This window comes from Mesocricetus auratus, unplaced genomic scaffold, assembly GCF_017639785.1.
Source record: "Mesocricetus auratus isolate SY011 unplaced genomic scaffold, BCM_Maur_2.0 Super-Scaffold_100714, whole genome shotgun sequence".
NCBI lineage: Eukaryota > Metazoa > Chordata > Mammalia > Rodentia > Cricetidae > Mesocricetus > Mesocricetus auratus.
The window spans coordinates 1,293,014-1,318,590 of NW_024429270.1; the positions used below are offsets into that span (position 1 = coordinate 1,293,014).

At 44.0% G+C, this 25,577-nt stretch overlaps 1 protein-coding gene across 4 annotated transcripts in view; it reads right to left on the minus strand.

Annotated features, from left to right (window-relative positions):
- Positions 1 to 16,255, minus strand: part of Csnk2a2 (casein kinase 2 alpha 2) — a 39,642-nt gene extending 23,387 nt beyond the window's left edge. The window contains exons 1-4 of one of the 4 annotated variants that reach the window (XM_040740758.1): positions 15,983 to 16,254; positions 15,232 to 15,343; positions 4,904 to 5,005; positions 1,264 to 1,314 (exon numbers count right to left, since the gene is read on the minus strand). In XM_040740758.1, the coding sequence (XP_040596692.1) occupies positions 1,264 to 1,314; positions 4,904 to 5,005; positions 15,232 to 15,343; positions 15,983 to 16,086 (369 nt within the window). In that variant the 5' untranslated portion in view covers positions 16,087 to 16,254. Of the gene's footprint in view, positions 1 to 1,263; positions 1,315 to 4,903; positions 5,006 to 15,231; positions 15,344 to 15,982 lie in introns of all 4 variants that reach the window. The other 3 variants (XM_040740756.1, XM_040740759.1, XM_040740757.1) reach the window with 3 other exon arrangements.
- Between the last annotated feature and the right edge of the window lie 9,322 nt (positions 16,256 to 25,577).

The window sequence follows — 25,577 nt, forward strand, 5'->3', positions numbered from 1 at the left end:
CTAGGAAAATTACATGTGTAAATAAGGTTCTTCCTTCATTTCACCTGCAGCATGGAGCTGGATACCCACATCTTCAACTGACAAGATGGTTTTATCTCTCTAGTTTCTAGCTCAACAAACTCACAAGTATCTAACTCCTTGTCAGAGAGTTGTAATCATCCTCAAGTCCTCTCATACTCCTGGAAATCACTATTTTGGTTTTTTTTATATTGTTTTCAAATTGTGTTCTAAAAAAGGTTTTCTTTTAGCACATCTTAACACCAGAAACCTCACTAGTAGGTTGATGTTTTTAGTTACACTTAGACAAATCCATGGACCAAGTTAAAGCCGTACATAGCTGCTTATTTCTGTAATCCCAGCACGCAGGGGACTGAGGCAGATAGGCAAACCTGGGATAGAGTGCCCCCCCAAAAGACAATAAAATATTCTTTTAAAAGAATGCTTCAGTTGGGAACACTGGCAGGCACTTGTAATCTCAGTACTTAGGAGTCTGAGGTAGGAGGATAAAGTCTGAGGTCAAACTGAGTTAAATGAGAGACTATCTTAAAAAACGTCACTGTATAGCTGGGCAGTGGTGACACACACTTTTAATCATCACTGAGGAGACAAGGGCAGGCAGATCTCTGAGTTCAAGGCCAGCTTGGTCTACAGAGTTCCAGGACAGTCAGGGATATACAGAGAAACCCTGTCTCTTAAAAAAACAAAACCAAACATACAAAGAAAAAAACTTCTGTATAAAATAGTATATCCTGATCAAAATAAGACAATGTAAGTACCCCAGAATTGGGTTCTTTGACAACAGGGACTTGAAGTAGGTTTCTGATATCAACTGCTTTGGACATAGAATGTATGAAGATATCAACTGCTTTGGTCACAGAATGTATGAACACATTTAGCAGCTGCAATGACTCCTTTTACAGAAGTTCTGTATCCACTTATCCTTTCCTATTAGCAATGGCAGATCTCATGAAAATCAAAGTCAATATCCACTAAAACTGTGCTGCATAAAACAGGTGTTACAGATGAGGCATTACATCTATTACAGATGAGAGGACCCTACAGTGCAGCTAACTCCTTGAGAAAGCAAGTCAAAGAGCAATGAGTAACTCTTCCAAATTCAAGAGCCCCAAATATGATCCACCATTTTGGAGCAAAGCTATCTTCTTTGATTTACCCTGACTGCTTTGATTTGAAGTTCAAACAGTACCCACTCCACCCCCTCCCATCCCTCATTAACCCCATGCCAGAAAGAAGCATACACACCTTAAAATCTGTATTATTGATATATTCAAATACCAAAGCTGGTGTCTTTGACTGAAAGAGAGAGAACAGTGACTCTTTTTAGATACTCAGACAGTAATAATGCAATTTGTAATGGCCCACCCTCAAACCTCACAGATGAAAAGGAGGATTCCCTCACAGGGACAGCGTGTGTGTGTGTGTGTGTGTGTGTGTGTGTGTGTGTGTGTGTGTGTGTGTGTGTGTGTGTTTTGTTTCCCTAGATTTGTTATTTATTTATGTGTTTGTGTGTGTATGTGTGTTTTCATCTCTAGAGACTAGAAGAGGGTATCAGATCCTCTGGAGGCAGTTGTATTGGGATCTGAGTTCAGGCCCTTTGGCCAAGCAGCAAGCACCCTTGTCTGCTGAGCAATCTCTCCAGACCTAAAAACCTGTTTTATTTTGAAGTATTTATGATGGGAAAGTGAGAGATGGAAGAGGGGCAGTTATAGATGGCATGAATGTGGATACTGCTCAGTCATTCCCAGGAAGCTCACTTTGTATCCTTCACTTTTGTGTATATGTAAAGCTTTAAAAAGAACGATATTCCCAGAGTGACCCAGGAGCAGCCCTGAGAAACACACTAGTGATTTGGAGATTTACACTCAGCAATATCCCAAGTTGCCATCTGTATCAGGAGCTTCACACTTTCATCTTGGTTTTAGAAAGATACATCTGACACAGTTTTCATAATCTTCTGTTAAGTCTTTTTAGGATTCTAGGATTCTAAATGATCATCTGGACTCAGAGGTATAATACAATATAATGCGACTTTTAAAATCACTATAGCTAGAGAGGCTGCTCAGTGGGTAAGGGCACTTGCTGTGAAAGCAAGAGGACCTGAATCCAAATCCCCAGCACCCATGCAAAAGCTGGATACTCTAATTCCCAGGAGATGGAAACAAGAAGATCCCAGAAGCTTGAAGTCCAGTCAGTCTAACCGAAAGGGCTCTGGCCTCTAAATATATGTACCCCGACTCATCTGCAAGACAATACAGAGAAACCCTGTCTCGTAACATACAAAGCTTGGTTACCATAGTCTTTAATGAAATTAGTTCAGTTCTTTATTGCAGAAATCTGGACCTTCAAATGTCAGGTTTACTTAGGGAAATAAAATCATACTAATTGGCAGAAATAATGTTTCAAAACTGGGAGAAAAGTATGGGCTTTAACGGTTATAGAAATAAAAACCCATCTCAATGCTGGGCATTGGTGGCGAATGTCTTTAATCCCAGTATTCGGGAGGCAGAGGCAGGCGAATCTCTGTGAGTTCGAGGCCAGCCTGGTCTACAGAGCAAGTTCCAGGACAACCCTCCAAAGCAATACAGAGAAACCCGGTCTCGAAAAACAAAACACACACACACACACACACACACACACACACACACACACACACACACACACACACACACACACAAATTTCAAAAATTTCGACTTTGGGGAACTTTAGCTCAAGGACAAAGCACAGGTTCTTAGGAGTGGGCCACAGGGTGTCTATGTGGGAGGTGAGGTGGGGGGGGAGGGGGGGTGGGGGGTTGGTATACACATATCTTTACCTGGGCGACAGAGTCCTGGGAGCACCAAGAATAAATGGGTCTAACAGTCTAACACTGTCATCAAGACCCTGACCTTTCTACAGGCTCGTGTAAACCTTATCGTCTATGGATCCCTTTCTACTTCTACCTACATTATTATAGTAAATCAGGCTTATTAGGCAAGTATGTATGTGTCTGCTATGTGCATGAGTACAGTTATTCCGAGGCCAAGTGTCTGATCCCTCTGGAGCTGGAGGTACAGGTGGCTGTTGGTACTTGACAAGGGTGCTGGGAATATAACTCAGGTTCACTGGAAAATAACATGAGCTTTTAACCAGACATCTCTCAAGCTCTACTTCAGTTTTTTTCTCAAACGTGTACAGATATTAAGTCAGGTATCAGTAAGTTCCGCTAAGGGGTGGGGAGGTGAAGAGGGACACCATTTGTCTTTCATGTGCAAGGCCCTTAGGTTTAGTCTCTAATATCTTCTTCTGAAGCCTTATCATCCCGTCAGGGGTCTCTAGCTCAGGTTGGCCTCAAAAATTTAGTAGTTCAGGGCTTGCCACCAATCTGATGTAGAGTGGGATATATTATTTAATGAAATCAGTTATAAACTGGTATATAATGACCCCTTCTCAGTCTTGATCAGGGTCCAAAAGAAAAATCTTTCTCATCCTATTATCAATACGCAGCTGGGCAAATTACTTAGCCTTGGCAGATTTTTTTTTTTTTCCAAGACAGGGTTTCTCTGGGTAACAGCCCCGGTACTCACTCTGTAGAGACCAGGCTACCATCGAACTTGCAGAGATCGGTCTGCCTCCCGAGTCCTGGGATTAAGGTGTGTACCCCCCTCGTGACTTTGGTTCCTTACAGTACACTGTCCACAACAGCAGTACTGATCCCCTGTATCACTATGGGGACTAAATGGGTGATACAGCTAAATACTCAGCAGTGCCTGGCCTACAGCAGGCACTCAGGCTAGCTGTTGTAGTATGAGGATGTCCTCAGCATATAGAAACAAAGATCTGCTTCTTAAATAAGCTTACATAAAACTGTCACAGAGAACAAGGAAATAATCTCAGATAGAGTAGGTGGACAACAGACACTGGATAGAAGTGACACTAAGTGGGCTTTGCATGTATGATTTAGCAAACCAAAATACTGTCATTTTCTCTAGACAAAGGAAAGAAAAGTAAACAGTACCCCTAGAAAAGGTCAAAATTAAGCACACTATTTTTTATTTTTTTGGTTTTCGAGACAGGGTTTCTCTGTATTGTTTTGGAGGTTGTCCTGGAACTCACTCTGTAGACCAGGCTGGCCTTGAATCCACAGAGATCCTCTGTCTCCCGAGTGCTGGGATTAAAGGCGTGCACCACCAACGCCCGGCTAGCATGTTATTTTTTAATTAAAAATTATTGTTGTGTATGTATATGTGCATGTGTGTATGTCAGCACATGTGCCATGGCACACACATGGAAGTCAGGGGCAAATATAGTTCCTAGGGATTAAACTCTAGTCATCAGGCCTGCGTGGCAAGTTCTTGTACCTACTGAGACATCCTGCCCCAAAATAAGCATTTTAACAAAAGCATTTCAGCTGTAAAAATATGCATATATTTTTAGTTCTACATTACAGTGTGAGGCTCTTTGTAGTGGATGCAGAACTAAAGACTAGCATATGGGACAGCAAGGCTTCTTTTTTAAAGGACTGGTGGTCTAGGAGCTGCTTAGTTCTCTATACTAGAATCATGGAGATTTCCAATTATCAGACTTACTAGAGATAATGGAAACTGGCAGTTGAGAATTTCAGGGGGTTAAACCAAAAAAAACAAAAACAAAAACAAAAAAAACAAAAAAAACAAAAAAAGGCAATAACAGGTCACAAATTGGGGTAAGGTTTTTCTCTGTACATAGATGGCATTTAGTGGTGGTAGCTAGCTCATCAATGGGCCATGACAGTCGTATGGTTTTTTTAAACCCACTTAGCAGTAAATACCAGTGCCATTAATCCATTATGCAGCACCAAACAAGGCCCTGGGTGTTAAACAACACCCCCACCCCAATGCACTAGCACACTCCCCAGGCACCTACCACAGGGTCCTTTACAGTGTCAATCAGCTTTATGATATTTGTTCCACCACGAAGGTTCTCCAGAATCTTAACCTCGCGTTTTATCTTCTTTTTCTTCACTGGCTTAAATACACAAGAGTAATCAGAAGTGAGACTTCTTTTGAGGTTAACATAATAAATACAGCTTTAAACAATGTTAAGGCAACAGCATACATCATTTGCTGTGTACTATGTTGTGTTAAAAATACGCTTAAATTAGAAGAGAAAAAGTGAGTTTACCCATTGTAATCCTTTAGGTTAAACAATTTATAGTTTATAGCTTATGTGGCAAGATCTTTAAGTAGTTACATCTAGAGCATTTAACAAACTTAAACATCCACGTAGTATTTTAAAAATAAATGTATGTATACTGGAGGACTGCCAAATGTGTGGTAGCTTTTTACAGCTGTAGATCATAGACAAATGGAAAAACTGAAACAAAATGGCCAGACACTTGCTCTTCCAATGAGTTGCCTGTAATTGGGTCTTGGGGCAAGAGCCAGTTCAGTGACATCAAGTTACAAACTTGTTTCCAAGCTGTTGGCTCCCATTTCCTGTTGCCACCCCCACTTCCTTAATATTTAGAATCAAATCAGCTCAGAGCCAGTAACTCTCCCAACAGATCTCATTCCTAGAGAGAGAAAGCTGTTGGATCAGCAAAGGAGAAAGCCGATCTCATCCAGCAGTGACTACTAACTGCTAAGCCACCAACCTACAAGATTGGAAATTAAAGGTCTTCTTAGAAATACTCCCATTATGTGTATCATTTCCTGTCTGAAATAGGATCTAAAGTCAACAAATAAAGCAGTTTTGAAAAGGCAAGTGTGTGATAATCAATGACTTGCAAGTTACTCAGGACAGCAGATACACATTAACTCTCTGGCCTAAGTCCACTCACCCTCATAAAGCCTCTAAGGAGGAAGGTCAGTCCCAGAGGAGCTATTCATACAAGGTCACAGCTAACAGGTGAAGAAGCAAGAGTCTGGCTAGGCAATCTGACTGCCCAGCAGTACCCTCTTCACCTCTGTGTTGTACAAGGGAGAAACTGCTAAGAAAAAGAACTACTTTATTGTTAAAACACTGCTATGAAAATAGCACAAGTAAAGAGAAGTCCATGGACTTCATGAAATGATGAAACAACTCTAAAAAGCCTTGGGCTGGAAGTGCTGGGAGATGGTTCAGCGAGTAAGAGTGCTTGCTGTCAAGTCCGGAATTCAATCCCTGGAACCCACTCTCACAATGTGTCCTCTGACCGTCACATGGTATGTACTCTGCCACAATCCAACACACAGTAAGTATATATAAACACATTTTTTTTGTTTTGTTTTTTTAAACAGGGTTTCTCTGTGTAACAGCTCTGGCTATCCTGGAACTAGCTCTGTAAACCAGACTGCCTGCCTCTGCCTCCCAAGTGCTGGGGTTAAAGGTGTGTGCCACCACTGCCCACATAAATGTAATTTTTTAAAGCTCAGAGATAATAAATAACCTCTTGGTTACTGAAACATACCCATGAACAAGAGCAGGGAAGGTGGGCGGGCTGGAGAAATGGCTCAGAGGACAAGAGCTGGGCAAGCAGGAGGACCCAGGTTCAGATCCCCAATGCCTATGTAAAAGCCAGGTGTGATCGCAGCTTGTTGGGTAACCAGCCTAGCAGAATAAACAGTGAGCTCCAGGTTCAACAAGAGTCTATGTTAAAGGAGTAAGGTGGAAAGCAATAGACCAGGACACCAACATTGTCCTCTCATCTCCACCAGGACACACAGCACACACACAGCAGAAGGAATGGAAGGAGAGCACGGCACCCCCTGCAACAGTGCCTACCTGGGGAGCATGTGTAACCGTGTTTGCAAGCCAGCGGCCACAGCACTCCACTCCCCCAGGGTTCCCAGTACAGACATGTTTCCATCTCTCCTAGGAACCTTACTATCTTGATCTTTGAATTCATGGACCTCAATGTTTGGGCAAAATTAAGCACCATACAACTCAAATAAAAACAGACTGGGAAGGACGAATACACGGCAAGTAGCTCCAGGTATAAAAAAAAAATGCCAATGTCAGGAAAGTTATGAACAACTACTTCGGATTTAAAACAGAAGACAACTGGATATTAACACACAAGTTGAGATTTTCCTTACAGTGAAGAGTGCTATAAAGGAAACTAGCAAACATAAATAAATACCAGGTAAAACAGCACTGGATTAATGCTGATTCTCATTTTTGAACATGCTACTACAGAACTGTGTGAGAAACCAGTTCTAAAGAAAAAACTCAAGTACTTAGGGATGACGGTAACTTACTCTCAACAAATCAGAAAACATGTTAAGTTTACTATATTTATATACACACATCCAAAAACACATTTGTCTACATACATGTGGTTTATAAGTGTAGATATGTGGCATGTGTGATATATTTATGGGAGAAAAACAAAGAAGGATAAAGCCAGTCAGTATTTGAGGAATCTGGTGAAAGATGTTTAGAGTTTTGTTGTTGTTTTAACATATATATTTTGAGACAAGGTCTCTCTATGTAGTCCTGGCTGTCCTGGAACTCACTATATACAACAAGCTGGCTTCCAAACCACAGAGCCCCAACTGATTCTGCTCCCCAATGTTAGAATTAAGGCTATACGGTTGACTTTTGTAATTCTCAAATTATGCTAAAAGATAAAAGCTGGCTATCTTCTATACATTTAAACTCAGGTAATGCCACTCCTGTTAAAAAGACAAAACAAAACCCCGCAGCCAGAGCCTTGTACAATCCAGACAGCTCTTCTGTCCTGACAGCACTCCCAGGGGGACAGTTGTACACAAACTGCTTTTATGCCACTTTCTCCAGCCTCGTTGCTCCTCAGATCCCCACAGGAATACAGTTCCTAGAGCCTAGAAAGACTGAGCTATTTTTCATCTTATCTAAGGGGAACTTACAGTGCAGCTGAAGCATGTTCTGAGGCTCCAAGACTCCCCAGAGCAGAGACTGGGAACAGCTGAGCAACTCTGAAATAGTCCGGTGGAGGGAGCCCACAGCAGCTGGAGTCCTTAGATGCTGCCAGATACCAAGAAGACTCAAAAAAGAAAGTGACCCGTCACAACCCAGGACACACCCTCCAAAGCACTAAGCACCACACAGCAAGCAGCTCTGTCAGCCTCCATGTACTGCTCTGTACCCGAGAAAGACTCCAGAAGGTAACTATTAAAAAGCTTGGAGAGTAAAGATCTTTTTAATTATACAAATGGAACCAGTGAAGAACATTTTTTTCTGGGAGGATCAACGACACCTTTAAAAGCCTTACAAGCCACCAGTTACACAGCATGCAGAAATCATCTTGAACATGCTACCAAGGGTCACACTCATTTATCTAATTCAGATGGTATCTGTTTCAAAGATTCAAATGGTACTGGTTTAGCTGTTTTGCAAATTGATTTTTTTTTATTCAAAATAAATAAAGCAGCGAAAAAGTTAACTTGCCATTCTTCTGTTGCAGCCCATAGAGCACTGGGATCACAGGTGTGTGTGTGTGTGTGTATATATATATATATATATATATATATATATATATATATATATATATATATATATAACCACGTATATTGAGAAAATATTTAAAGGAAAGAAAAACATTAAAAACTGTTAACTGGGAAGCAGAGGCAGGCAGATCTCTGTGAGTTCGAGGCCAGCCGGGTCTACGGAGTGAGTTGCAGGACAGTCTCCAAAACAATACAGAGAAACCCTGTCTTGAAAAAAAAAAAAAAAACCAAAAAGTTAAGATTTTTAAAACTGTTAACTACAAAAGCTGTTTATTAGCCATCTGGAAGACCCTTGTTCAAAGTGGCCCAGATCTAAAAAATTTGTAAGTTTGTGACACAATGAAGAAAAGGAAAAGTTGACAAAAAACCACCACCTTCTACTTATCCCAGAGCTTCACTCCTTTAGAACCAGTGCAAAGGACAAAGACAGTGTGGGAATCAGGATCTCAATCCATTCTAGCAAGTATTAAAGGCAAAGACCTGCTGGGCAGTGGTGGGCACGCCTTTAGTCCCAGGACTCGGGAGGCAGAGGCAGGCGGATCTCTGTGACTTTGAGGCCAGCCTGGTCTACAGAGCCAGTTCCAGGACAGCCTCCAACGCACAGAGAAGCCCTGTCACAAAAAAAAAAAAAAAGACCCATTTAATTTCTTTCCAAGTTCAACTAGATTGGTAAATTCAGGCAGACAGTAACACAACCACAACTTTCATCCCACTGTCCGACCAATGACCAAAAAACTAAGGTATTAATCCATCACTTGCAATGGCTGCCAGGAATGAGAATGATGGAGGAGGGGAAAAACCTAGCCAGGCTGACATTTATTTATTTTCAGACAACTTTGAAAACCACTGCACTTGACCTAATAAAAATATTAGCTGAGCAATGTTATTCACAACAATTTTTCCTCTAGTCTTTCAAATCTCAGCATTCTAATTACACTACTAATTCCTCGAGGGGAATTATTCTCAGAACTAAACAAGAATAAGATAAAAAGGCAAAGTATAAAATCCAAATGACATCATTAAGAAAACAAGAAAGAAAGAAAGAAAGAGGGAGGAAGGAAGGAAGGAAAGTTAGTATGATGGTATATACCTGTAATCCTGGCACTTGGGAGGCTGACACATGGGAAATTACAAGTTCAAGGCCAGCCTGGGCTAGCTGGTGAGAGCTTGCAACAAGACAGAAAACAACATGTTCATGGTGATATAGACAACGAATAGTCACACACCGCTGTTGGCATTATATGGAATGGGTCAGCTACTGTGGAAAGTTCCTCAAAAGAAAAACACTAGTCAGGCATGGTGGCAATAAGCATATAATTCTAGCACTCAGGAGGCTGAGGCAGAAGAATCAGTTTGAGGTCAGCCTGGGCAACTTACAAAGATGCCATCTACATATAAATAGGGAGATAAATTACCAAACAAACCACCAAAAAAGCACCAAGACATAGGCTCAGAGTGGCATTTGCGTACCCATGTTCAAAGCAGCTCTGGTCACAACAGTGAACACATGGAAGCAGCTTAGTGTTGGCTATGAAGGAAAGGATAGATAAAATCTACTATCCTCTAAAAAGGAAATTATTCTTTTTCTTTGAAATAGGCTCTAAACTGAAGCCTGGGTTGCCTTGAATTTAAGGTAATGCCCCACCTCAGCTTTCCCAAGTGCTGGGATTACAGGCATGAACCATCATGCCTAGCAAAAAGTAAACTGTATTATATATGTATAACTGCATTTGTAGGCAGCATGTTAAGTCAAACAGGCCAGTCACAAAACAGAGCTTTATAATTTCACTTATGAGATACCCTCGTAAGTAGTCCAAACAATGAATAGTGGTTGCTAGGAGCTGGGAAGACAGAGAATCGGGAAACCATAACTTAATGGGTAGTTGTAGTTTCACAAGATGAAAAGAGCTATGCAGACGGATGGTTGTAATGGTCCTAACAACATTATGAATGCATTTAATGCCATGAACTGCATGCTTAAAACAGTTATGATGGTAAGTCCTATGTTATATGCATTATACAGAATAAAAGGGGGGAGCAAAGCACAGAGCACAACCTTTTAATCTCGCCAAGTTAATATTACAACCCCTTTGATTATTGACTCTGTTGATTCTGCTTCTAAAATTGTTCAATTAGTCCAATGTAACACTGTTATTACTGTTTCATATTGTTGTCTCAGCACCAAGTTTATTAAGTACATTTAATCTTTCAAGAGGAATTAATTATCTTTCAGCAGTTTCCCCCAACCATCCAATGTCACCGAGCTATGTATTGGACCTGATGTTTATATTCAGGCAGTCTACTTCCTGAGCACATTCTGGAAAGAAAAACACTGTGGATTATGGCAATACTATCACCTACATATGCTTTTATCTGTTTCATATAATTCTACTTTAGAAGACAAGAAAAGTCAGAAGTTATAAATGAGCAATCCAGAACTCAAGTCTTCTGCCCTCTTTTTTATATGGTTAACAGTCTACCACTTAAATTATGAAGTGGTAGATCCAGAAACCAGTAAATGCCACATGGAGCCTTGAGCCATACATACAGATGGGCACTTTCTACCACTGTATATTTTTCACATACACTCCACTTAGATACACACACACACACACACACCCGATCAGTTAAAGGAACTATATAAGTGAAAAAGTTCTAAAGCAGAGGTTCTTAATCTGTAGGTTGTGACCCTTTTGGGGTTGCATATTTATATTACGATTCATAACAGCAGCAAAATTAATTATGAAGCAGCAACAAAATAACCATGGTTTGGGGCCACTACAACGTGAGGAACGATATTAAAGGGTCACAGCATTAGGAAGGTTGAGAATCACTGGTCAAAAGTACTTGGTAAGGGAGAAACAAGATGTCACAGCAGATAAAAGTACTTGCCGTTCAATCCTGAGGACCACACTGTGGAAGGAGAGAACTACCACCTGCAAATCATCTCTGGAAGAGCAGCCAGTGCTCTTAACTGCTGAGCCATCTCTCCAGCCCCATTACACATAGTTTCTAACAATGTTTAATGTTACTTATACTCCAATACTGTTTTAATAACTACTCTTTAGACCATAAGACATTTGATAAAACTAGAATACACACACACACACACACACACACACACACACACAAAACCATCACTAATATGCTGCTTTAGGAAGATTGTTATAAAAGCCTAACAAAGTGAGACCTACCTCAGACAAAAGAGGAAGTACTTCATCACTTGAAGACACCACCAAAGGCCATCAGCTGACCACTAAATCACTAATAAAGAGCTCTAACCAATGCCAAATCTTCCTTTTAAAGCTACCTTTTTAAAATTCATTTTTATTTTATGTGCATTGGTATTTTGCCTGCATGTATTCTGTATAAGGGCATCAGATCCCCTGGAACAGGAGTTACAGACAGCTGTGAGCTGCCATGTGTGGATGCTAGGAATTGAACCCGTGTCCTCTGGAAGAGCAGCCAGCGCTTTTAACTGCTGAGCATCTCTCAAGCCCCTTTAAAGCTATCTTTTAAGAACCCAAAATATTAATTAATAAAAGCCTTTAATTCCAGCACTCGGGAGGCAGAGGCAGGCTGATCTCTGAGTTCCAAAACAGCTTGGTCTACAAGAGCTAGTACCAGGACAGCCTTCAAAGTCACAGAAAAACCCTGCCTTGAAAAAACCAAAACCAAACCAACCAACCAACCAACCAACCAACCAACCAACCAACCAACCAACCAAACAAACAAATATTGCCAGGCAGCGGAGGTACATGCCTAGAATCCCAGTTCTCAGGAGGTAGAGCCAGGCGGATCAGAGTTCAAGGCCAGTATGGTCTACAGAGTTCCAGGAGAACCCCAAATTTTAATATTCTATTTTGTTTTGATGTGGGGGAGGGGTGGTGAGGACAGGATCCAGAACCTCTCTCTGGCTTGGTAGGCTAGTGCTCTACACCTGAGCAACCACCTCGTTCCCAACAATACATTTTCAAAACAATCCTACAAATATGTTAAACACATTTAAAACAAATTTTAATATCAACATTGCCTTAGTCAAGAATTAATACTGAGGGAGGGCAATGGGTAACCAATTTATAATGCAATGGGTAGCTATTTATAATACAAAACAGTGCTGTTATCAGGAAGCCTTATGAGCATTTCTAAGCCACTGCAGCACTGGTTTAAAATGCTATGGATGTTTAAAAAAAAACAGTAGTTTAATTAAAAGCCCTCAAGGATCCCAGGAAGTGCTGGGATCCATACACACAGGCAGTGCTCACTAATACTTCATTTTCACTTTTTTGTACACCTTTCTAAGTGCTAGAAAGAGCTGAAGAATTGACTGCTTATGATCAAGATGAAACTTGACAACTGAAGTAGCTTTCTGCCTTGTTGCATAAATCTTAACTTTCTTTTGGATTTTTCGAGACAGGGTTTCTCTGTATTGTTTTGGAGGCTGTCCTGGAACTCACTCTGTACATCAGGCTGACCTCAACTCACAGAGATGGGCCTGCCTCTGCCTCCTGAGTGCTGGGATTAAAGGTGTGTGCCACCAATGCCTGGCTAAACCTTTCTGACATCTCCCCCCCAAAAAAAGAAAAGAAAAAGAATAAAAATGACTATAGGGAATGGTGGTGGTATTGCAATCCTTTAATCCTAGCTCTTGGGATGCAGAGGCAGATGTATCTCGGGGGAGTTCGAGGTTCAGACTGGTATACACTATGACCAAATATCACAACAGTAGGTATTAGTCTGGGCAGTGGTGGCGTACACCTTTAATCCCAGCACTTCGGAGGCAGAGGCAGGCGGATCTCTGTGAGTTCGAGACCAGCCTGGTCTACAGAGCAAGTTCCAGGACAGGCTCCAAAGCCACAGAGAAACTCTATCTCCAAAAACAAAAAACCAAAAAAACAAAACAAAAAAAAGGGTAGGTATTAGTCATAACTTCAACTTATTTGAGTAAATAAGCATAACTTTGGAATAAAGTCTCTATACTTTTGAAAATTAATACCCTGAATCCATTACAGCAACAAAACTACAATATTAGTGGTTTCTTACTCTATCCTTCAAATAGGAATAAAACCCACATAGAAATGCCATAGGGCTTTGACAAAAGAATGTAAGGTGGTTCAGGCTGCCCTCTGAGAAAAACAATGAACTAGGACATAAAAATCTCATGCTCAAACCTTGGAAGGCACTCTGTTCAATGCTAAGATCCCATACTCCAATGTTGAAATGAACAGTCAGAGGTGTGAAGAAATAGGAAAGAATTCTGGAAGGGCCTTGTGACACCTAGGTCTACCATTTGTAAAAATAATCTCTCGAAGCTTCCACACTGGACTCAGTAAATGCATGTGAAGCCTCTTTAGAGCAAAAATTATCAAGCAACTAACCTCTGAAATTCTTCACAAGAAAAACTGAAGAGCAAATAGTACTATGCTTCCCTAAACACACTGGGATTCATACACATACCCCAGTGCTGTTCCCTTTAAAGCACACCACAGGAAACTGCACTTCTTCTAAAAATGCTATTGTACAGGCATTTAAACATTTCTCTGGAATTGTCTTAGATTTTGGCAGTTCAATCCCCCAAATGTACACCAAGGAATTCAGATATTCCTAACTACAATTTGTTTTTATTTAGTCCTTAAGATTAAAATGTCTGAAGTAACTTCTATTTAAAATGAAACTGTATGGTTTCCAGCAAGCTCCTTGAAGGAAACATTTCTCTGCTTACCCCTTCCCCCAATAAACTATAGCCCTTCCACATACAACTCATTTAGTGGGGCCAAGCTGCTGACCTTAACAGCATCCCTTAGTTCTCACCCTAGTGTCTTAGCAGCAGAGACAGAATCACCTGTCTCTGAAGCAATTCTGATCCCATTTCCAGAAAGATGATTTACAGAATGCTAAAATCGACACAACAACTAAATGGGGACCACAGCAAGGCACAAGCTTTTCATTTCAATTCCACATTTTTGTTCCACAGAACCTCCACTGGGCCACTGTGAAAATCACGCTCAGGTGAAGTCCTCCTGCTCTCCAGTGTTCTCAGTCTTTCACTAGTAACACATACGTGATCTAACACGAAGAACTGTCCAGATCCTAAGGTGGCATTTATGTACATTAAATGACCTGACAATACAAAGAATGGCTTAGGTCCTACGGACTACCTTCCCGGGTATCCATTGGGGGAGTTGCTTTGCATTCTAGGCTTTAAACTTATCTCTGAAAAGCCTCGTTTTTTGACAACTTTCTTTCTGGAGTAATTCAGAGCAGAGACTAACAAATCCAACAATGCCAGGTGGCAGTGACACACGCCTTTAATCCCAGCACTCGGGAGACAGAGGCTGTGAGTCAAGCCTGGTCTACAGATGGAGTTCCAGGACAGCCAGGGCTGTTACACAGAGAAGCCCTGTCTCAAACAAACAAACAAAAAACCAAACCAAACAAACAAGTTCAATGATGAAGGTGCCCTATACTAGCAGATTCTCCTTAAAAAAAAAAAAAAAAAAAAGATCTTTTCTTGTGAATACCTATTTATTCTGTATCAAATACAGGCCCTCTCACAAGCTGTTTGAGAAGTCCACATTTTACGCTTTAAATGTTCCTGACCTATCAAACTCAAGAGTTCAGACCAGTCTGCACAGTTCCTCAAAAGTTTAAAGGAAAATGTGGTAGAAGTGCTGCCGGGCCATCCCCCAGGAGATACACAAGAGCTTGAATTGCTCATTCTGGAATAGCTGGTCCTTTTGCCCTGTGGGAGAAAATGTTACATACCACGCATAGGACACTCACCTTCAGAATTTTTACAACCACCCTCTCATTGTTGGTGATGTTAATGGCCTCAAATACTTCACTATACTTGCCCCGACCAAGTTTTCGAACCAGTTGGTAATCATCTTGATTACTGTGAAAGGCAAGAGACACACATAAATGCCAGGATTTGGGATTAAGCAAGCCTATGTTCACTATACATCCGTCCAGCCACTTCCATTAATCGAGCATTTGGAGGTGTCCCTAAGTTACCCATCAACACGTTCCCTAAATGAAAGCCATACAGAAGCTTGGCTCCCTTCACTCTGCAGACCTCCTAACCTAACTGACTCCTCCTAACCTGTGGAGAAAAGGCAGCCCACGGGGCCTTGTGGTCCACGTTAAAGGGACCGAGCAAAGCATCCACGTTGGTGGTACTGGTGTGGCCTCCACAGCACTTGCCTCCCGCCAGGGAGCCACCGAATCTGCACATCTTCCAAAATGTTCCTCCCACCCAGCCTCATTTCAGAAAAGTAAAAAGGTAGATTTTAACAGCCCAAGAGGACAGCCATGGACTTCCCATCCCATATGAACCCCAAAGGAAGAGGAGGAAGGGCTGCCCCCACCCCGTCCCCACGTTTCTCCCCACCGGCTGCTGAGCCGGGGGCCGGGCGGGCAGGGGAGGCCGGGGGACACGTGCGGTCGGGGCCGGGCCGGGCCTCCCTGCCAGCCCCGAGGCCGAGCGGCCGGCCGGGTGCGGTTCGCGCGAGGGGGCGGCTGGCGGCGGCTTTACCCCCAGCTCGGGACGTGGGCTTCGTAGTCCCAGTACTCGCGGCTCCTCAGGCTGTTCACCTCGGCGTAGACCCGGGCCCGACTGCCCGCGGCCGGGCCGGGCATGGCGGGCGGGACCGGGGGGCGCCGCGGGGCGCCAAGGGCGGCGGCGCGGCACGGGGCGCCGGGTGGCAGGCGCGGTAGGTGGCGGGCCGCGGGCCGCCTGAACAGGAGGAGGAGCGCGGCGGCGGCGACGGCGGCGGGCGTCCGCGCCAGGCCGGGCCCGCGGGGGCGGGAGGACGGACGCTCGGGCTGGGGGGGCGCCGGCCGAGCCGGCCGGGGGCCTGCGGCGGCCGGCGGGACGACGGGGCTCGTGCTCCGCGGCGGCCTCCGCTCGGCTCGCGGCCCCTAGAGGCAGCGGCAGCGGCAGCGGCAGCCACCGGCCGGGAGAGGGGCAGTGGCGGCGACGGCGCCGAAGAGGGAGGAGGAGGAGGCGGAGGAAACCCGGAAAAGGGGCCGCGCTCGCCAGGAGCGGCCGCCGCCCAGCCCCGGCCCGCCCCGGCCCACAGCGCCCCCTGCAGCGCTGGGGGACTGTGGCCGCTTCCCGCCCCCGCAGCGACCGCGCCACCCGCTAAGCAGTTGTGGTCATCTGCTGGTCCACCTGTAGGTCACCGCCCAGGAGCCTTCGTCCCCGACTGGCGCCCTTTTCAGCACAGCCGAATAGTCCAGCCACCTCATGTCCGCCCACCACGACCTCCCATACTGGCCCTGGTCTGACCTTCCTGTCACCTAGCTGTTCCCAAGTGACTTGCTTATAAACCCAAGAGTCCTCACCTCAAATTGTCCCTCTTCCTCCCTCCACTTCGCCCTCTGGACCCCACCCACCTTCCACAGACCCCCCCTCAATCCCAGTCTCTCTCTAGGTATGTTCTAGACCTACCCTTTCCTCCTAATTCCCCTTCAGATTCCTCCCTGAGACCCCACTGAGTCATCTCTTGGGTCACTTGGTTAAACCAGAGTCGGCTAGGTGGTTTCCCTGTAAAGTTACTGTTTTCTCCCTTTCATTGAACTTGTAATTTGTGGGAAATACTTTGAGATTGTAAATATCCATTTTTTTTGTTGGGGGGTGGGGAGGGAGAACTGGGAAGTGAAGAGTCCTGCCTGGAAGGAGAGGCTAATGGCTGGGCATGGCTGAGGACTAGGTAGGCATACAAGCCTCTAATACTCTGCTCTTTGATCATCTGGGTCCCTGGCTGTATTGCTTTCCTGTCCATATTCTTTATCAACAAGAATATCCTCACCCAGTTCAGATGAGTCTAAACCTTTTTCACCGTCTTCTAGATGAGACTGTGTTTCCTCTTCATATAGCTAATTACCCAAGTTCAAGTCCCAGTTCCGTAGCTCCCAACTGATGAGGATTTGAGGCAATGACCCAACATCTCTGTGCTTCAGATTTTGTAGCATTTGCCCAGCATTTACTTCACAGAGTTTTGTAGAGCATTAAACTATGTAAAACAATTGGGACTTTTCAATATTAAGGCACTACATGCCCACATTATTTGTTTGGGTTTTGTTTGTTTATTTTTAGAGACAGGGTTTCTCTGGGTAGCCCTGGCTGTCCTGGAACTCGCTGTGTAGAACTCAGAAGATCTCTGCCTGCCTCTGCCTCCTTAGTGCTGGGATCAAAGGTGTGCGCCACCACTGGTGACCTTCCGGCCTCATGCTGTTATTAGACTCTCTCACCTTTCCCTCCCTGCGACCCTGTCCATCTTTCAGTTCTTTCTTCCCTTCAAGCGTAGCCAGGGGGTACCTCGCCTTCCCACGTTCCCACGACTGGCTTGGTTTTCGTTGTCAAGTTTTACCTGAAAGGTTACTTTCTCTAAAGTTGATACTTCTCTCCATGCCCTTCCTGAAACTTCGGCTTGACATGAGTTCTCTTCTGGTTCACCATCTGTGCTCTTCCTGTGAAAAGTACGTGAAAGTGTGACTAGAGCTGGGTGCTTACCACCAGGTCACTTAGTGTCTGCCATATCTGGAGGCCTGCTGGTTCCAAAGGGGACCCTGAAGGTCACCACGTTACCCACGGACCAACTGACCCTCTGTGAAAGGACACATCACTCATAGCAGTACTCCTATCAAAAAGGTTCAACCTGGCAACCTGGCTGGGCGTTGGTGGCGCACGCCTTTAGTCCCAGCACTCGGGAGACAGAGGCAGGAGGATCTCTGTGAGTTTGAGACCAGCTTGGTCTACAGAGTAAGTTCCAGGACAGCCTCCAAAACAATACAGAGAAACCCTGTCTCGAAAAACAAAAAAACAAACAAACAAACAAACAAACAAAAAAGGTTCAACCTGTGTCCAACGAGACACAGCCAAACCAAGGGGTTATTCAGCAAAGCATCTAGTCTGAACTGCCTAAAATGACAGTGTCACAGCAAAAAAACATGGGATGCTACTCAGAATTAAAGGAGACTGAGGGCCATTCATGTGATACTGAAATCCTACCTGAGGGATAGATTGTGGGTTCAAAGCCAGCCTGAGTTACATAGTAAGATCTTGGGTCTTGGGGTTTTTTTTGTTGTTGTTGTTCATTTGCAGGGATGCAGCCAGGTGTGGTAGTTCATGTCTCTAACCCCAGTACTTGGGAGGTTAAGGCAGGAACATCAGGATGCTTTGAGGCCAGTCTACCTCTGAGACTTGTCTAAAAACAAAAATGAACTACACACATTTTATTGCTCAGAAGCCTGGGAAGACAGACACAGCATTTCTACTGTCCTTACCGCTCAGAATCAGCAGAGAAAGAGCATCCACAATAAATAAATGGGCTGAGCCAGGCTCAGGAGTGTATGCCTGTTATCCTAGCTAGCACTGGGGAGGCTAAGTCTGGGGGGCAGCTTAGTTTGTAATGTGTTCCAGGCAAGTTCGCCTTACCTATACCTTGTTTCAAAAACAAGAAACAACAAAAAAGCAGGAACGTGTGTGTGTGTGTGTGTGTGTGTGTGTGTGTGTGTGTGTGTGTGTGTGTGTTGGACAAAGGGTTAAGAATACAGCAAGCTAATAGAAGGACTTTCATTGGGATGATTGTTTTTCCATTGAGGTAATTTTAGTATGGGGTATATATTACATAATACTAACATTCGATGCTAAATTGGGGAGTATGAGTTTTATATTGGAGTTAAACAAGTAAAGTCCTTTGACTTTTAAGAATTTCAAGGGTTGAGGTATGAACAATTTCAATTTCTACAACATATTCTCAAATGGTTCTGTAGAAACCCAAATAAATAACAAAATCCATGGGTTCCTAAGAACATGATCACCCATGGAAAGAAGAAACCACTGGTTGACAATGAATGAAATAAGCAAAATACCCGAAAACGTGCATGGTGATTCCAGCACTCTGGAGGTGGGAAGGAAGGAGAACCAAGAATTTGGGGTCCACCTAGGTTTCATAGCAAGACCTTGGCCCAAAACAAAAGACTCTCAGAAAGTCCACACATTTGGAACTGTGCACAAATTGAAGCACTTTCAGGAACAAAACTGGAAAGAAAATAAAGTACTTAGAGAACCCAAGGTCTTTGACAGCTGACCTCAGGCCTGTTGGCCCACCTAGTCTCTGATTTAGCACATGCTCAAGGTCTTGAAGCCACTCCAAGCTTTCTTTGCTCATTTATTTTTTCTCAGAGTTCCCTAAGAACTTGTCCAGACCGACGGGTCATAATCCTTAGCCTTGGATGGGCCTGTCTTAGTTCTAGAACGCCCTCAGTACTGTGCAGAAATTGTAGTTGCTTCAAGCGTGTGTGCTTTCTTTCCCAGGCTTGCATCAGATTCTCAAAGGAGGCTATGGCCTGCAGAGGATTCTAAGTGAGCCACGGCCACTGATCTGAGGACTGCGTCCAAACCCAGCCAGGGCTCCATTCTTTACCTCCGCCACCCACACTCCCTGTCCCTGCCCCTCATCCTTCACCACCTAGCCCACACCCATGCCTCAGAACCCGATCCCACACCTGTGGCTGCCGGAGGATTCTCCCACACATGGCTCTGGTGAAACACACTCTAGATTTGGCTGATATTTATTGGCTCGGCCCTGAAACCCACAGTCAGTCCTCCCACAGCCAAATGGAAGGTGTTTTTATGGCTCGTTACAAGATAGGGATGGGGGCCCCACAGAACTGGCAAAGACCCACCTTTTTTTTTCTTCTTTATATGGCTAGCTTGTCAAGAGTTGACATGAGGCGGTATCCTGGCAGCCTAAGCTGAAGGAATCTGGCTTGGGTTTGTGAAGAACCAATCAGGTTCCTCTGCACAAGTAGGTGGAAGGGCAGGGAGAGCCCGGTATTGACTTGTTTACTGTGTGCCATTTTATGAGTGTGACCAGAGTCATGCAAAAGACAATACAAGAGGGTAACTTGAATCAAGTCATCCATTGCTTTCTCACCAACCCCTCCTCTAGATCCCGCTTCTACCCAACACTAAAATGCCCCTGTAAGGACTCAGACACTATGCTGGCCTGTCCCTGTCACCTGGCAGAATGAACTCAGGCAGTGCCCTGGCCAGCCCAGGGTTTCATAACTACTAGTCTACCCGCAGGTGCAAAGGATCCCTTTAAAGGAAAAGACCCTGATCTCTTTCCTGCTGATCCCCTGGGGCAAATGGGACTTTTCCTGTTCTCTCTCTGTCTCTGTGTATCTGTGTCTCTTTACCTTTTTTTTTTTTCTTTTTGGTTTTTCAAGACAGGGTTTCTCTGTGGCTTTGGAGATTGTCCTGGAACTAGCTTTTGTAGATCGGGCTGATCTCGAACTCACAGAGATCCGCCTGCCTCTGCTTTCCCGGTTGTGGAATTAAAGGCGTGCACCCCCCCCCTTCCCTTTCTAATAAAACTTTTCACTAAGCTCTCTCTGCCTGGCATGTTTGTCCCCCCACCTTGGTCACCCCGGTCTGCCATGGAATCTGCCAAGGTTCCCCACTCTTTATCATAGCAGCTTCCCCAAACAAAACCAAATACAGTTGGGCGTCATGGTGCACACCTTTAATCCCAGTGTTTGGAAGGCAGAGGCAGGCAGATCTCTGTAAGGCCAGCCTGGTTTACAAAGCAAGTTCCAAGACAACTCAGACTGTTACACAGAGAAACCCTGTCTCAAAAAAACAAAAAAACAAAAACAGCAAAACAACAACAAAAACCCAACAAAGAAAGGAAAAAAATTAAGGTTTAGAGATGCAGACAATACCATACCTTTTCTGTCATGTGCAGAAACTTAAATATGCTCATGTGTTTAAATATTTGCGTTTGTAGATCACAGAATCAGAAAGGGGACATCGAGAGGGGAGAAGAGATTTTTCTTTTTCATTTTTTTTTTGTGTATCGGGGTGGGGTGGGACATGTCCCACAATATTTACGTTGGAGGCCAGAAGACAACATTTCGGGAGACACGGGGTCACCAGGCTTGGTAGGTGCCCTTCGCCACTGCGTACCCGCACATCCTGAGAGAGGACCTGGGGGGGGCACTGGGAAGCAGAGTAATGGGGCGTGTGTATTGGGAAAGCACAAAGGAAGACTGAAGGACGGAGGAGGATCAGCTGGAGGGGAGCACATGGGGAGGCAGTGGGGGAGAGGAACAAAATGAGAGCCAAACAGAGTGACACGTGTGTGGAGATGCCGTGATGAAACCCAGTACTTTATATTCCAACCTAACGAAATAAAAAATAAAAGTCAAGGGCTGGGAGATAGCCCAGTGAGTAAAAACACCTGAGTGTAAGCTTGAAGACCTGAGTTCGAATCCCCATGCCTCCAGAACTGTGGGACCTGTAGCTCCAGTGCTTTAGGAGTGAACGGGAGGGTCACTGGGGCTCTCTGGCTGCCGGCTTAGCTCCAGGGTTAGTGATGATAAGGTAGAGAGTGATGGAGCAGAACACGGTACATACATGTGCGCATGCACCACATACATATCACACACAAAAAATTAGTAAAAAATAAGACCCACAGGTTGTAGTTTTGCTGTGAGGACTTCCTTTTCTGCAGGTGAAGAAACCAAGACCCCTGTGTCAGGGGATAGCTTGTGGCAGTCAATATTTGAACTCACAAAGTTATTTTCCTAACACTTTCAGATTCAGTCATTCCTCCCCCAAAGAAATTCATCATGAAAATCATTGCTTTTAAACCTGGGAATATAAAACAACTTATATACACCAAACCAAGGGACCAGTTAAAAGAATTATGGTCCCTGTCTCAAAAAAATTTATGGTACCTTCCTATACTGAAATATTAGGTAGTGTTAAAAATGATGCTTACAATGGATTTTCTGTGATAAAAGGAGTTTTATGATAAAAAGGTTTATAATTTTTTTTGTTTTTTCAAGACAGGCTTTCTCTTATTGTTTTGAAGGCTGTCCTGGAACTTGCTCTGTAGATGAGGCTGGCCTCAAACTCACCTCCCTAGTGCTGGGATTAAAGGTGTGCACCATCAGCTTTTATGATTCTTTTATTTTGTGTACATTGGTGTTTAGCCTGCATGTGTTTCTAGTTACAGACAGTTGGGAGCTGCCATGTGGGTGGTGGGAATTGAACCCAGGTCCTCTGGAACAGCAGCCAGTGCTCTCAACTGCTAAGCCATCTCTCCAGCCCCAATAAAAAGGGTTTTTTTTAATTGTTAAAAAAAAGTTGCACCGTTAATCACAGTAAAAAGAATGACAAGGGAGATCGAGGTGGCTTGGTAAAGTGATTGTCACACAAGCCTCAAGATGACCTGAGTTCAACCCCCAGAAACCATGTAAAGGTGCAAGGAGAGAACCAGCTTCACAAAGTTGCCCTCTGACCTCCACACTCAAGTGGTGGCATGTATGTATCCACATATATACACATCATGCACACATAATAGTTAAACAAGCCAGGTGTGGTGGCACGGGCCTAATAATGTTAAAATAAAATTGAATTAAAAAAATGATCACACCTACTTCCTGCTTTCCTGTGTCTGTATATCACCTAAATGGAAAGGGGGTACTGCAAGTGACTGAGTTAAAAAAAGACTTTGGGGCCAGGTGATGGTGGCATACACCTTTCATCCCACCACTCAGGAGGCAGAGGCAGGAGGACATCTGTGGGTTCGAGGGTAGCCTGGTCTACAGAGTGAGCTACACAGAGAAACCCTGTCTCGAACAAAAAAAAAAAAAAGACTTTGGAACTGAGAGATTGTCCTGGGCCATCCAGGTGGGCTCTGTGTCACCACAAGTTTCCTTGCAAGTAAAGAAGGGAGGGGGGCCGTCAGAGCAGCAGATATGCTGATGGGAGAAGCAGGGGTCAGAACGATGGATTCTGGCTTAGAAGACAGAGAGGGCTACATACCTAGCTGGTTTATGGCCCCCTGAAGCTGGAAAAGCCAAGGAAACAAATTCTCCCCTAAAGCCTCTAAAGCAAAAATGCAGCCCTGTGAATACCTTGGTTACCAAGGAGACCATCTCAAATCAAGCTGTGTTAGGATGTTTGTGGTCATTTGTCAAAGCAGTAGAAGGAAACTCTCTGACCAAGGCTTGAATCCGTTTCTGGTTTCCTCTTGAGTAGACTGGTCAGGGGCTCCCTCTCTGTCCTTGCTGATGGTGGCTTGGGCAGGAGAAGTCATTTTCTCCAGTGTTGTAACTCTGGCAGAGCTAGAAGCCTGTACCAGTAAATAGCCCCACACCATGCTCATGCAAACAACTGTAGCTAAATTCAGTAGGTCACAAAAATCGAAACAAAGAAAGCCATGAAAATAAGATGAGGAGCCAGGTGGTGGTGGCCCACGCTTTTAATTCCTGCCCTCGGGAGGCAGAGGCAGGCCAGCCTAGTCTACAGAGTTCCAGGACAGCCAGAACTGTTTCACAGATAAACCCTGTCTCAAAAACAACACAAAAAAGTAAATAGTAATAAAAAAATTAAAGAAGAGGAACTGTTAGAAAGAAAAAAGTGTGGGGGAAGGAGATGAACGTGGGTAAGAGGGTGGCAGGTGGAAGTGACACAAACACCTCTTATTTGTGTAAGAAATCGTTGAAGAAAAAAGTCCTGCTAAGTCAGGCTAGCACAGCTTCTCAGAGAGAATATTGTCTTTCTGATCTTGACATCTTACCGTCTCCTTCTGTCTTCAGCAATAATGCAAAAGAGCCTGTTTGGCCAGAAGCTCTCATTCTTGATACTTCCTTCCATATCCACCCTCCCCCTACACATTGGTTACAAATCTCCGCTTGTCCTTGATTGACTTGAGGGAGAGCTCTCATTCACTGACACTGACTAAGGTTCCACTAAGTAAAGTCTGCTTCTCCATCCTCAACAAGTGACACAAATAAGTTGTTCTTTAAAATGAAACCCATTACTTTTCATGCTAATGCAAAAACAATGTTTCCTTTAATAGTAACAGACTACTTTCTAAAAAATCCAGGAGACAGTAAGGTAAAAAAGCAAAAGCTGTTCTTGTTTCCTTCTATAATCTCACAGTTTGGTGTATATCCTTCTAGGACTTTCTCCCACAGTAAAAATAAATGCTACAACCTATGCTCTTTTATTTTGCTTGGCTTTGCTTCAAAGCAAGATGGCCAAATACACGCCTATATTTAGAGGTGAGATTTCAGGTAGGTAACAAATGCATAGGAATGAACTAGAAGGAAATCTAGCCAATGCCTTTTGGCCTTAGATTAATGTTTATGTTTATTACTCCTCAAGGTATACGAACTTGACCTCACCCTCATAAAACGTGTGTGTGTGTGTGTGTGTGTGTGTGTGTGTGTGTGTGTGTGTGTGTGTGTGTGTGTGTGTTTCCAGGCAAGTTTTCTCTGTGGCTTTATAGGCTACCCTGGAACTCACTCTGTAGACCAGGCTGGTCTTGAACTCAAAGAGCCCCGCCTGCCTCTACCTCCTGAGTGGGGGGATTAAAGGCCTGCGCCACCCCCCCCCCAGCCTCTTTCAGAAAATCTGACAAGTTGTGAGGACAACAACGGTTAAGAGGAAGAAGAAGGTAAGGAAATGGGGGTTTGAGTTCTCGATGAGGAATCCACTAGTAATATTGGGCTTTTACCTAACGGTGCCTCTGGGCTCCACACAGGGCGGCGAGCATGTGGAATAGGGTTCAACTGCTGCCCTGGATCCTTCGCATATACATTCCTTAGAGACATCCATTGGTGATTCTTTTTGCCCTAATCACCCTTAGAGACTGACTTGGTGTCCTCCATCCAGAGAGTGCCCTGAGGGAGGGACAGAATATGGAACAGCTCAGCACAGTCAAAAAAGGCACAGAAACAGAAATTTCCTGTTAGTCAATAAGGGCCCTTTTCATTCAGCCCATCTGACTGGGTGGGGATAGGAGCTCTCCAAGTTAATTGAACTCTCAAGAAACATGGATAAAAGCATTCAGACCAAAATATAAATAGAATGAGTGTTGAATATTCATTAATCTAAAATCTGAAACTCTAGATTCTTCAAAATCCAAAATATCTGTGTGTGTGTGTGTGAACACTAGAGGTTGACATCAAGTGTTGTTCCTCAATTACTCTTTTTCACCTTACATTTTGAGAGTATCTCGCTGAAACTGAAGCATACCAATTTGGCTAGGCTTGCTGACCAGGGAATCCCAGGGACCCTCCTAGCCTCTTCAGGACTAGGA